We start from the raw sequence: 14,498 nt of genomic DNA, 5'->3' as shown, positions 1-14,498 counted from the left end.
TTTTAAACACCTCACTGTCACTGCTGGAAGATGACCAACTCAAACAGCAGCAATAGATGAGCGATAATTTCTGACTACATGGTGGACCAACTAGGAGTGTCTAATAGAGTGGACGGTAAGTGGACACAGTATTTAAAAACTCCAGCAGCACTGTTGTGTCTGATCCGCTCATACCAGCACAACACACACTAACACACCACCACCATGTCAGTGTCAGTGTCAGTGGTTTTAATGTTATAGTATTTGTATTGTAATTACATATATTTTTTTACTGGTCTGCAGAAAAATTTAATTAATTTAACTTACTGATACAAATATACAAAATGTTATTTAAGCAAGGGGGGGTCAACACTTTTGTATAAGACACATTGTCAATGTTTAATGTAACTGGTTTTAGATAATGCCAGCCTTTATCTAGGGTCCAGACTAGTGAACACCAATCCTGTTCCTGGAGTTCTGCCTTTCAGTTCCTGTCTGTATCTACAGTCAGGATTCATTAGATGTCCATTGAATTTAAACACAGAAAGGTATATCTAGGATCAGGGTTGTTGACCACTGATCCAGACTAAAGTTATTTAGATGATGTATAAAATGATTACATTTAAAGTTAGAATTTTTCCAAATGCTATTGGTAAACTTAAGAGTCTGTAACATTCAACATATCTTTTCTTGTTACTGCCAGATATTTAAATCAATATATTTTATATTGTTTTTTTTATCTGGCAATAAATTAAGCACATATTGCATATATTATTTTGATATTAAAAATGCTTCATGAAACATAAGCTGTTGTATGGTTTGTTATTTGTAAATGAGCATAATTCATATAGTAATTTGTCAAAAACATTTCTAGAGCTCTAATAAAGTGAGATAACAGATAGTAGCTGTAATTTTTCTGTACAATATCAGTTAATATTTTACAGTCTTTAATTGGCAACCGAGTTGCCAGGTATATACTGTAATAATAAAAAATTACAGCCAATTTTTGTATATATTTTACAGTATTATAATTTATTTATTCTTAATGACACTTGCTGTAAAAAAGTGGTAGTCAACTGTAAATAATTTACAGTAAATTACCATTCCAATAAAACAATAATTCATTGTAATTCAAATCCGTAGTAATTTACTGTTATTTTACAATACTTTATTGGCAACTTTTTTGCCAATAACTTACTGTAAACTTTACAATAAATTTTTCACAGTGCAGAGTTCCCATGGTTTTGTTTTGATTGTCCAGGTGTACATACAGTCTTGACCATAGAGCGTACTTTACCTAGAGGTACACCTTGCTGTTGAAGTTTATTAGAATGTTGTTACAAAAGCAATTAAAACAAGTGCCTGATCATTCATTCATTCATTTGTGACTATGAGTAGAGAGAGACACCTTGACCCAGTGTGGTTATAGTTTTATATTTGCTCCACTTAATCATGACTAATAAATAGATAGATAGACGGACGGACGGACAGATAGATAGATAGATACTTTATTGATCCAGAAGGAAATTAAACTGAGCTTTAATGTTCAGTGTCTTAAAAAGCTTCTTATGATTCAATCCATGACATGTTTCGACTTAATTTTGAGTTGATCCTTTGATGTTTTTTTTTACTGTACTAATAGACCTCACAAAGAAGAGGTATATCTGTAGTCATTCAACATAACTGACCAAGATTTTCATGCACACTTGTTGATTGTCAACAGCTTAAGTGACTTGGCATGAGTACAGTGAATGGCGTCATAAAAAGCTCATAAAAGCCACAAATGTCCACCAACACACTCCAAAAAGAGCAGGATAAGAAGTTTTATAGCTGCAAAGACAGAAGGCTATTTATTGACGCCTACGGGTTTGGTATGTGATGTCCAACAAGCTCAGAGTTGACCGAATTCAATTGGCCATGAAGTGAATCTGGAAACCTTCGATTCAGGAAAAAAAACAAACATGCAAGCTTCTGATTTAATAGCATATGTAGCTTTGCTTGTAGCAATGTCTGGCTGTGTTCCAAATCAATACAAAAATGACCCGCACTTGGCAGGAACGTCAGTTGGGATTTACAGAGATTACTCTTCATAGACAACATGATTGTAAGTACAAAGCAAGGCCACAGATTGAAGACCTTCTGCCCATAGGCCCCTGCCAATGAAAATATTAAGTGCGTGGGTAAGAACACGACAGGGGTGATCTAGCTCGCCCATCGGCAGTCTCACGTAGGTTCATTTTTCAGCAGCAGCATCACTGAGCGCCGGGCAAGAGATACAAACAGTGGGACTGTGGCGTGAAACTGAACCATGACACTGTGCTCGGACGTCTTCAGCATACTGATCAGCTGTGTCCAAACATAAGTTCTACAGAATTTTAGTATTCATGGTGTCAGGTCTGCATGTTCCGCCCAAATCAGTGGCGGTTCTAGACCATATTAATACAGGGGGGAATGAGGCAGTAGATGTCTATGATTGGTCAGTTATGTTATTTAAATGTTAAACTGTTTTGCTCACAGCAGTGCAGGTTTTAAGGGGAAATATGATCTTTTAAATTATTTAACATTATATTTAGGCATCTTTTTTACTCTTATCTCCCATACATTCTTTAACAAACATATCTTTGTTTTATTTATTTACGCTAGTTCAGTGGTTCCCAAAGTGTTGTAGGAGTACCAGCAGCCTTCTGATCAACAGTCTAGCACCTTAACCAATGAGCTACCACCATGTAGACTATGCAGACACTGTCCTTTAAAGCATCTATTTCCAAACTTCCATAATAAGCCAAAACATTTAGACCACCTTTCAAAAATGTACATGGTATGTATTTATTTTTTATTATTATTATTATTTGTCATGTATTTTTATTTATTTATTATTTTGTACTTGTATTTATTTGTTTGTTATTTTTATTATTTATTTATTTATTTTTGTATTTATTTGTTATTTTTAATTATTTTGTATTTATTTATTTTTATTTGTTGTTTTTATTATTTATTTACTTTTTTATTTATGTATAAATTTTTTTATTATTTTACAGGTATTTTTAATCATTTATTTGTTTTTTGTACTTATATTTATGTTTATTGTTTTTATTATTTATTTTTGTATTTATATTTTATTTTTTATTATTTTGTATTTATTTATTTTGTATTTCTTGTTTTTTATTATTTATTTACTAATCTATGTATTTATTATTTTTTACTATTTTACATGTATTTTATTTATTTATTCATTATTTTGTACTTGTATTTATTTTTGTTATTTTTTTATTATTTATTTACTTATTTTTGTAATTATTTGTTATTTTTTTACTCTTTTGTATTTATTTATTTTTATTTGTTGTTTTTTATTATTTATTTATTTATTTATGTATTTATTCATTTTTTATTATTTTTTATGTATTTTTATTTATTTATTTTCGAGATATATGATCTCCAAATCCCATCATGATTGTTTGTCCTGGCAGATAAAAATCCTTTTATCTCATGTCATGTTGGGACCCTCAGCAGTCCCAGAGGTCCTGATAAGAGGCATGTCGTTGTTTTAACACAGACACCAGATCTGAAAGGACATCCCCTCGTTAGGCCACTCAGAGACGTCGGCCGCTCTCTGAGAGACATGGGACGGCCATTATCTCCGTCACCTGACACACCTGACACGCCGTGTCTTTACTCCTTAATGTCTCCGTGGCGAATATGAGAGCTTTCATTTTGCTTGTCCCGGCTGTTTTATCCGATACTGTCAGTTGGGATTGCAGGGCTTATAAATGATGGAGGAGGTTTTTATCGTCCCTGTTCTGTCATATTTTGGAGGGCGTAGAGCTACGGTTTGCAGAGAAATGAGATCTGATCCATCTGCAAATATTTGATGTAGTCCGTTCTTGATTACTCAATATTGCCGCAGTATTTTGGAATGTAGTGGGCTTGATAGGAAGATTGTAAGAATAAATAAAGGAGAAACGTCTATTTTCTCATATATGACCACATTACCTCACCTGCCTACTATCTGTTTATCTGCTGTCTGGCTGGCTATCTACTTTTCTATCTCCAGAGCACTTTGTTTTGACAAATGATGAAGGATTTTCAGTCAAAATGAAGCCTCTTTTCTTCCTTTCTGGGAGCTTTTGTCTAGCCTGCTATGCTGCCAAACTGAAACAGAATGTCTTTCTGCTAATAGAATAAGACAGAAAAAATTTGATGCCAGGCCAAATAAGTAGTAGCTACAAAATAATTAGTGGAGTTGTTTGATGGCGTATCAGTTGAGTAGTTTTATTCATTAAGCATTTTTTTACTAAAACTGCAGACACAGTGGCAACAGCATACATTTAAAGAGGAATTCTGTAATTTAGCTATTAAAAAAAAACTGATAAAAACAAGTGGGTAGCACTGTCGCCTCACAGCAAGAAGATCCTGTATTCGATCCCCAGGTGTGGCGGTCTGAGTCCTTTCTGCATGTTCTCCCCGTGTCTGCATTGGTTTTCTTCTGGGAGCTCCGGTTTCCTCCCACAGTCCAAAGACATGCAAGTGAGGTGAATTGCGGATACAGAATTGTCCATGACTGTGTTTGACATTAAACTTGTGAATCTTGTGTAATGAGTAACTATCGTTTCTGTCATGAATGTAACCAGAGTGTGTGAAAAATGACATTAAAATCCTAATAAAAAAATAAAAAAATAAAATAAACAGCAACAAGCTCTTGGTCAAGTGTCCACATACTTTTGCTCATATAATTTTAACAGTCAAAAGTTTCCTATATTTTGTCCACCCCTTAAAGGTGTCCAGAGGAACATTTATTATTATTATTCATTATTATTATTATTTTCATTGTTTATTTTTATTATTATTATTACTATTATTATTTATTATTACTATTATTATTATTGTTATTATTATTATTATTATTTATGTATTTATTTATTTTTGAGAAATAGAATCTTCAAAATCTAATCAAGACTGTCATGGTGGAAAAAATCTCTGTTGTATGATTCTGTTCTTCATGCTGCACAATACATTTTAAATAGAAGACAGATCTGGACTGACCGGTGGCAACGCCAAGTTTCAAACCGAGGAGTTCAGAATCTAGGCGCTGGTGTGCTAGTGGAATATCCCGCTGTGCCACCTGGGCACCTGATGGTCCTTTATTTTTGGCACAAAGAACTCAATATCTGTTTTTCTCTGAAAACAAGCTGATCCCTGGACTCATCTGATCACAGCATACATTTCCACGATCTTTCAATTTGCATTTCTTGATGCAGTGCCGGTCTGTGTTAAGTAACAATGGTTTTCCGAAGTACTTGATGTAGATGATCAAGATGGTTTCTCATGCAGTGCCATCTAAATGCTCGAAAGTCACACACATTTAACAGTAGTTTTTGGCCTTGCTTTATACAGAATTAAATTTCTCTGGATTCCCTCAATCTTTTTATAATGTTATGTATGGTAGATGGTAAAATACTAAATTATTTGCAATCTTGCATTGAGAAATGTTATTTTTAAACTGATTCTTTTTTTTAATTCTCTTCTGAAGTTTGGTACAAAGTGGTGAGCCATGACCCATCATTGCTTGTGAAGACTGATCCTTTGGTTAATCCTCCTTTTTTACCTAATAATGACACCCTCACATTCACCTGCTTATGGTGGAATGTTTCAGAGGCCTGTAACTTAAATATTCTATAAACTTTAGTTAGTTAAATAGTTAAATAAAAATTCAAGAGAAATAACAAATCACTGATTCTTTTTACAGCATTTAAAAAAAGTATATGTGCCTACTTTTCTAGAAATGGGGTTTGCACTTTTGGCTATATAATGTACAGCCAGCTGTGTAGAAAACAGAGCTTCTTCATTCCTCACCCTATTCACAGATGTAGCGAGTGTGGCGCGTGTGGGATCCAGCCTTGACAAAGTTGACAAAGGATCCCTGGAGAGGAAACATGGTGTACTGGCCTCCCTCCTGCTATAGCTCACTATTACTGCCCCCATGGGGAGCAATTCACAGAAAAGCATGTCGTACAGAGTAATGAATGGAAAGAGAAATCGCTGCTCTAATGCAGCGCAGCCAGCAAGAAGAAATGGGCTGGCTGAAATGAACTCGCATTGTAACCGACTGATAATTGTCGTAAGAGCCGAGAGGCACCAAGCGAAATGTATCAACTGACTCAGGTTTATTTTGGAACCGACATTATAGGTCACACTGTCTGCTAGTAATGACATATGTCTGTAAATATTTACTTTACACTTAATGCTGGGCAAAATGATTCAGTAAAAAAAAACGTAATAAAAATGGACTTTATTTAGGTCCATTTAAAATTTAATAAACACAAATGCACTGGCCAGATTGCAGCTCACATTGTTTACACTGGTTGGAGAAAACACACATTAAAATAAAATCTCTAGGACGCTTGGTTGGTGTAGCGATAAAATACACTAGCCCAATAGTGCTCAGATCTCAAGCTCTTAAGTTCGAATCTCAGCACTGCTATCAGCCGGCCAGGTTCTTACACAGATACACGATTGGCTGTGTGTCTGTAAGGGGCGAGACAATGGCTGAACAGGGTTTCCTCATGACTTCTTCAATTGTGGCCTCTGCTGGCTGATCAATGGAGCCTGCACAATCAGACGGGGGATAATAGATATCAGTGCGTGACTCAAAACGGATACCCATATCAACTAGCCTCATGCAAGTCGGAAGGGGCGTGTGACGGTTGCGACTCTCCTCTGTCAGGTATGACATTATCTTTTGACCTTGGCAAAATAATTTAGGAAAAAATAACGTAATAAAAATGGGCACTGGCCAGATTGCAACTCACATTGTTTACACTGGTTTTAGAAAACACACATTAAAATAAAATCTCTAGGGTGCTTGGTTGGCGTAGCGATAAAATACGCTAGCCCAGACTTAATTGGGAGAAAATGGTAGGAAATCCATAAATAGAACAAAAATCTATCAAGTCAGCGGTAGAATACACTATATGGCCAAAAGTATGTGGACATCTGTCTATTAGATTTAATTCCCAAACCATTTACATTAGTATAGGACTAGCAGGCTCCACTTTTTAGAAAAGGCTTTCTACAAAATTCTGTTTGTAGTGAGTCTTTGAAAGTTCTTTGGAAGAATAAATTCATCCTATTGGTGGAGGGTTACGGTCAAGGTCAGGGATCTGTACAAGCCACTGAATTTCCTTTACACCAACCTGATCAAAGCATGTCTTCATGTCATTTTTCTAAAACAAGGCTTTCTACAAAATTCTATTTGTAGTGAGTCTTTGGAAGTTTGTGCTCATTCATCCTGTTTAAATCCAGCCCACTGGTCGAGGGTTATGGTCAAGGTCAGGGCACTGGACAGGCCACCGGAGTTCCTTCACACTAACCAGATTAAAGCATGTTTTCATGGACCTTACTTTGTGCAGAGAGGCACAGTCGTACTGGAACAAAGGAGGACCTTTTTCAAACTGTTCCCACAAAGTTAGGAGCATGACATATATTTTATATGATTGCTTTTATGCACTTGTTAGCTAGAGATAAATGTGGCTGAAAGACCTAAAAACCAAAGTCAAAATGTATACAGTGGCTGTCTTAATTTTAATGATGACGCAACGTCATGATGTACCCCCATACAATGACACATGATGGCTTTTGCACCTTTCACTGATAACCGTCTGGAAGGTCCTGCTTATCCAAAAAAACAAGCTGAAACTTGGACTCATCTGACCACAACACACATGTCCACTATATTTCGGGTCATCTAAGATAAGCTCAGGTGCAGAGAACTTGGCAGTGTTTTTGTGTAGAATTCATGTTTGGCTTTCTGTTTGTGTAACAGAGTTTCAATTTGCAGTGGTAGTCTGTGTTAAGTGACAATGGTTTTCTGAAGTACTCCCGAACCCATGTGGCTATATTTAACAATATATTTTTTTTCTGTCTAGAGGAAACCTAGATCCCAAAGCTAATGTGAATGGAAATATGACTGGCAAGTCAGTGGTACTTTAAGAGCCACTCAAAAACAGGAATTAAATTAGCCATGGATTAATATCTGTCACCCTTTCCACAGTCCAGCTAGCTTTACATGGGCAAATGTTTCTGTGTGAGAACGCCATTATTTATTTTTCCTACTTGCTCCATCCTACCTAGGGTCATGGTGGATAATCATGAAGTATCTATAAAAACAGATCAAAACTCAAAACTTGAGGCTTAAATATGTCATTTGTTATAGTGGATAAGAGTTGTTTGGCCCACACCTCACCCTAACTTTAATTTCCACAAGACAGTTGTGTATTTCCATTATATATTCATACTTATTTGTGAGGTATTTCTATTTACTTTAACTGACCATAACAACCATTGTCTGTTAACCATCTTTCAAATGAAGAATAATTAGGAAACCAAACAACATAAAACCTAAAACTAAAATAAAACCATCCCTCTAGCCAAACAGTTCCGAAAGTACAAGTACACTGCAACATGGTAGTGGTGGGGCTTGAAACAGTGACCTTCTGATTACTAGTCCAGTACCTTAACCACTAGGCTACGGCTTCCCTGATATGCCTTGCAATCCCACAGCCATCAAACTTTCGGTCATACAATGTTTTTTACTGTTCCTGTGTATTATAGCTTAAACAACATGGTCATTTTATTTTAAAAGAAATCTTTGTTTAATACTGCAAACTATGCAATATTGCAATATTCTTGTTAATCAGTCAATACTCTTTGTTTGCTTTGATTAATAAATGTATTTGTTTTTGCACGGAAACTTTGATTCCAAATAATTTCTTTGAAACTTTTATTATTATTATTATTTTATTATTATTATTTGTTTATTCTGTATAAAAAAAGAATGAAAATGTTAAAACATTATAAAAGGATGAAGAATTTTTTAATATCTGGCAATTACAGCATGCCTTGTATTTATCTTTTTAAAACTGAACATTCCTCATGTTCCACATTTTCATTTTATATATTTTATACACTATTTATACTGCTAAATGTGTCATTTTTATTTATTTTTTTTACATATTGCACACCACCGCTCAAACAATCAAGGTACATATACAATCTTTCTGAGGTCTAGCATATTATGCTATAGTACAGTTTTCTAACTTGCGTAACCATTAAGAAATGTTCTATTTTGTCCCCACCAATAAGAAAAACGATGCTTAGTTGCACTTCTAATGACTTCATTATAGTGGTATATATCTGTAGATGTATTACCGTTTATTTTATTGCTATACCCACATCTGAATCTAATCCTGAACACAATAACCAAAACTTACTGCTTTATTCTGTTATTTCTTTATTTAATTTGTAATATTTCTTATATTTAAAAATTCAACAGAGGATTAAAAACAGTCAAATGTCTTTACAATAAGACATTATCTCTGACATAATGTCTGACGTAATTAAGTATATTTTGTATTTCTTAACCCTCAAACATTAGTTTTCCAAAACTGCATGAATATACTGTATATTTTGCCTCCAACAGAGAAAAACACGGGCTTGTTGGTATTTTTAATGACTTTATATATATTAAAGTAATCTATTGCTATGCCAAAACCTAACTTCATTTCTAGACCCATCGACCAAATGCAGTGCTTCAATTTATTACTTTTAACATTTTAATATTTAACATGGTAACATTATTAATTTAACAAAAATGGTACCAAATGGAACCAGTCACATGTTCCTGTTCTTGGGGATTTCCACTGAGTTTGGTATAACAGTATGCCAGCTTTGCCTGTTTGTTACCTCTCGTATAGTAGTGTAATATATAAAAGTATATTTGTAATTGTTGCACACACAATGAATCAAAGTTATACCAACACCTAAAGCCTAATCTCAAGTCAGACTGTATGAGCATCTTTATACTGTTGTATATTTATAACAGGGTTGTACACACACACACAAACATACAGAGGATACAACACCTAAAGCTTAATCTCAAGTCCAGTACCTAACCTCAAAACAATATATATGCTTTTATATATATATATATATATATATTAGGGCTGTCAAACGATTACAATTTTTAATCGCGATTAATCTCAGAATTTCATATAGTTAATCGCGATTAATCGCATTAAAAAAAACGGTGTAAATGTTATAGAAAACAAGGATTTTTAAGTGAAATGTTACAATTAAAATGGTGAACACATTTTATGCTAAATGTACTGATGTTAAAAACTGCTGGGACAAGAGAAAACTGTAAGGGAGTTTATTCACTCACATACTAGGCAGTAAATGTCAGATTGTAGTTTAGAATTTCTCCATCAGCAAACATTGTAGATCAGCGGTGCTTTAGGTGGGATAAGGCGTAGTTATTGTAACAGACTTTTCTGTGGTTGTATTGTGACAATGGTTTGATGGCCGTTTCTACACGAAGTGAGTATGTTTTGACCCTTTGGGGCTTCCATAGTGCATGGACTAACGTGCTTGACTCAGCTTTCCGGTATTTGGTACCTTAACAGAATAAGTTAATAAAAGTGTTCTGCTCCCGACAACTTGTGAATATAGCGTGTATTTATTTCTTTATAAGTGCATCACTACAACGCTCGGTTACATTATGTTAACAAACCGCAAATGAAAAACGGTGGCAAGTCCGACATTAAAACGTTTGTTCTACCAGTCAAGTATCAACATGAACTAGAATTTGCGTTAACGGCACTATTATTTTTAATCGCGTTAAATTGAAATCGCGTTAATGCGTTATTATCGCGTTAACTTCGACAGCCCTAATATATATATATATATATATATATATATATATATATATATATACATACCATATAAGCATCTTTAAACTGTTGTATATTCCTAACATAGTTGTAGTGGAGGTGTCTTCATTCTCATTGATTCTACACACACACCTCTCACATTTCACTTCTGAATGTTTATCCGTTAATGAGGCGCTTAATGACGCTACACACAGAGCAATGTTAGGCATCTCATTAGGACTGGTTAATTACTGACAGAAACCAGAGGCTGTGTTTTGAAAGCAGTGCAGGGAAAGGAGAAGTGGAGCGCAGCTAGTGGGTGATGTGTACTTACAGTGAGCAGCAGCCAGAGCTGAGCTGAACACAGCGAGCAGAGTAACGGTGAGCGCGCAGCAGCAGCAGCAGTACTCCATCTCCCCGTGTAGCCACGTCCGTCTGTCCGGCTGTCCGTCCGTCTGGACGCGTAATCCCAATCCAGCACAGAGCCTGCAGTATTCCCGAACACTTTACCAACACGCTGTGTGCGTCTGTGTGCCGTGTGCGCCCGTGTGTGCGCGTGTGCATGCGCGTGAACGAGCTGTGTGTGAGCGCTAGTTACTGTGTACACTCTGGCTCCACTCAGAGCAAATGCTCAACCACAGAGGTAAAGATGCGCTTATAGCCTCGGTCTCTCTCTCTCTCTCTGTTCCTCTCTCTCTCCCTCCCTCTCTCCCTCCCTCTCCCTCTCTCTCTCGCTCTCTCTCTCTCTCACACACACACACACATCCCTTCACTCATGCATTCACTCTCAGACACACATTGTAAAACTCAACACCCAGGTATCTCACTCCCACTTGCAAGAACATTTTTAATCACTTTCTTACTCTCACTCACTCACACTCACTTACTGGCTTAATTATTTACTCACTCACTCACACACACTATCACTCATTCATTCTCTTACATTATAACTTAATTGTTCTGTCGTACACACACACACACACAAACACACTTACATTGTTCATTGCTCCCTTGTACTCACTCACTCACTCACTCACTCACTCACTATCTTACACTATAACTTAATTCTATTTCACACACACACTCTCACTCACTCACTCAGTAATTAACTTACACTATAACTCAATTACTCTTTTACTCACTTCGCACACTCACCCATTTACTCACTGCTCACTCGCTCATTCACTTACATGTAACTTAATTGTTCTGTCTTACAAATACTGTCACACTCACTAATTCACTTAGACTATAACTCTCGTACTCATCTCGTACTAAACTCACAGTCTGTCACTCATTTACTCACACACAATTACTTATTTACTCACTACTGCTAAATTGCTCTCTCATTCTCACTCTCACTCACTCATTCTCTTACATTATAACTTAATTTTATTTTACACACACTGTCACTCACTCAGTAAATAACTTACACTATAACTCAATTACTCTTTTACTCATTTCGCACTCACCCATTTACTCACTCATTTACTCACTGCTCACTCACTCATTCACTTACACTATTGATCAATTGCTCTGTCTTCCTCACTCACTCATTCTCTTACACTATAACTTAATTGCTCTCGTACTCAGCTTAAACACTACCACTCATTTACTCACCCACTCACACACAATCACTCATTTACTTACACTATTGCTCAATTGCTCTGTCTTCCTCACTCACTCACTCACTTACTTATTAATTATTGCACACTATAACTTAATTGTTCTGTTTTACAAACACGCTGTCACTCACTAATTCACTTACTTATTTACTCACCCACTCACTCGCTCACTCACTTGCTCACTCACTCACTCAGTCATTCACTTATTCACCTTCACTCACTCAGTTGCTCTGTCTCACTCACTCACTCACTCATTCCTTCACCCACACACACACACACACACACACACATACACACACTCACTCACTTACTCATTCTCTTACATTTTAACTCAATTGTTCTGTCTTATACACACAGTCACTCACTCACTAATCCACTTACACTATAACTCAATTGCTCTCTTACTCAACTCAAACACTATCACTTATTTACTCACCCACTTACACACAATCACTCATTTATTGCTGTATTGTACTCACTACTTTACACTACATTACACTACATTATCACTGTTTTAATACTTTAAGTAATCTGCTTTGAACATGAGTAAAGCACATTGCAGTATCTGGCTCAGGTTAGTTTCAGCACCATGGATAGTTCCCGATGTTTGCAGCATCAGGACCAAAGAAGTGGATGTTGTGGATTTTGTGTGTGTGTGTGTGTGTATGCGTGCGTGTAGGTGTGTGTGTGTGTGTCTGTTTTGTACTTGACACATTTTCCCAGTGGTACATGGAACATGACAGCGAGTGCTGCTAGCAGCAACTTTACCAACAACTGCATGTTTGACTGTTTTAGCAATGGAAATTAGGCAATAACATCAGCTCCCCTCTCTCTTCTGTCTCATTATAGATGCTGTATGTCTAGTTTCCCAGTGAAAGATCATATTATTTATTAGATTCACCACTGAAGACAAAATCTATACAGAAAATGAATCAGTTTTACTTACAATAATGCAAATATATGGACAATCAATAGCCATTTTTTACAAAGGCCTTATTTTAAACATGATGCTTGATCATTCTATACATTTTAAAAATGTCTTATTTATTTATTTAAAATTTATTTCCTGCTACATGTTTCAAAAAAATTGGAACAGGAGCATGTTTATAAATAAGTTTGTGCTAACTAAACACACATAACGTGACTAAACTATCCTGAAGCTAGGCTAACAATGCTAAAGCTAAACATGAAGACTAAACTAGGCTTTTAAACATAAACAAGAGCATGAGTAAGCATTAGAAACCGTGACAAATTTGACATGAGCTAGATATCCAAAAGCATGACAAACCAAACAAAAGCCTGACAAATTAAAGGCAAATTCAAAATACCATGAGCTAGGAACAAACCGACATGACAAAAGCAAACCAACATAGTCTCCAAGGACTGATCTACAGCTGCCTTCTTTTATGCCATGAGCACATTACCGCAGATGAGGTGTAGCTGTGGATAATTAAGTTGAGACTAATCACAATAAGGGGGTGTTGGCTTAACACAGAAAACAAACATTCCTCTAACATATGCTCCTGGAGAAGTGGGTAGTGTGGCAGGTGCACAGAGGCTGGATTTGTAACACTTGATTAATTAATTAATGAATAAATACATATTTTTTATATTAATTAAGCAAGATATTAAAGAAACACAATTATAAAAAGAACTTTTTTTTCATCTACACTTTGGCGTAATCACTAAAGAAAATTCCTTTATATATCTACTTTATTCTTATTTTATTTATTTATTTATTTATTTATTTATTTATTTATTATTTTTTTAACCTACTGCTGAAGTGGCTGTGGTGTCTATTAATTTTTTGCTTGTTAGTGTGAGCCAGCAGAGTCATGCCAGGACATGCCAATACTTTCTATCACATCTATTATAGAAACAACTCATTTCTTAGAATATAGTGTGAGTCCATTTGCATAATGCCAGAGTTCAACCACCCATTTCCAAAGCATGTGCATTAATGATGTGAAGTTGCCCACCTTCATCCCCTATTTGCAGTTTCTTCAGCGTAGGCTTGTTGGACAGTCTCCACTCTCCTCTGAAGACGTTTAATAAAAGTCTTTTTTAAATGTAAAAAAATGTGTTTAATAGGATCTGTGCAGGCCATTAGGGTATCTTTACACCAAACTGGTCAAAACATGTCTTTATGGACTTTGCTTTGGTTACATATGTACACCAATCAGCCATAACATTA

General features: G+C 35.6%; 1 protein-coding gene across 1 annotated transcript in view; it reads right to left on the bottom strand.

Annotated features, from left to right (window-relative positions):
• The window catches only part of cntnap5a (contactin associated protein family member 5a), a 190,231-nt gene extending 179,136 nt beyond the window's left edge, over nucleotides 1-11,095 (bottom strand). Inside the window, exon 1 of the mRNA XM_063005402.1 lies at nucleotides 11,017-11,095. Coding sequence (XP_062861472.1) covers nucleotides 11,017-11,095 — 79 coding nt within the window. The remainder of the gene's footprint in view (nucleotides 1-11,016) is intronic.
• Between the last annotated feature and the right edge of the window lie 3,403 nt (nucleotides 11,096-14,498).

The sequence above is a fragment of the Trichomycterus rosablanca genome, chromosome 12 (assembly GCF_030014385.1).
Source record: "Trichomycterus rosablanca isolate fTriRos1 chromosome 12, fTriRos1.hap1, whole genome shotgun sequence".
NCBI lineage: Eukaryota > Metazoa > Chordata > Actinopteri > Siluriformes > Trichomycteridae > Trichomycterus > Trichomycterus rosablanca.
This window is presented reverse-complemented; position numbering and strand designations above follow the sequence as displayed.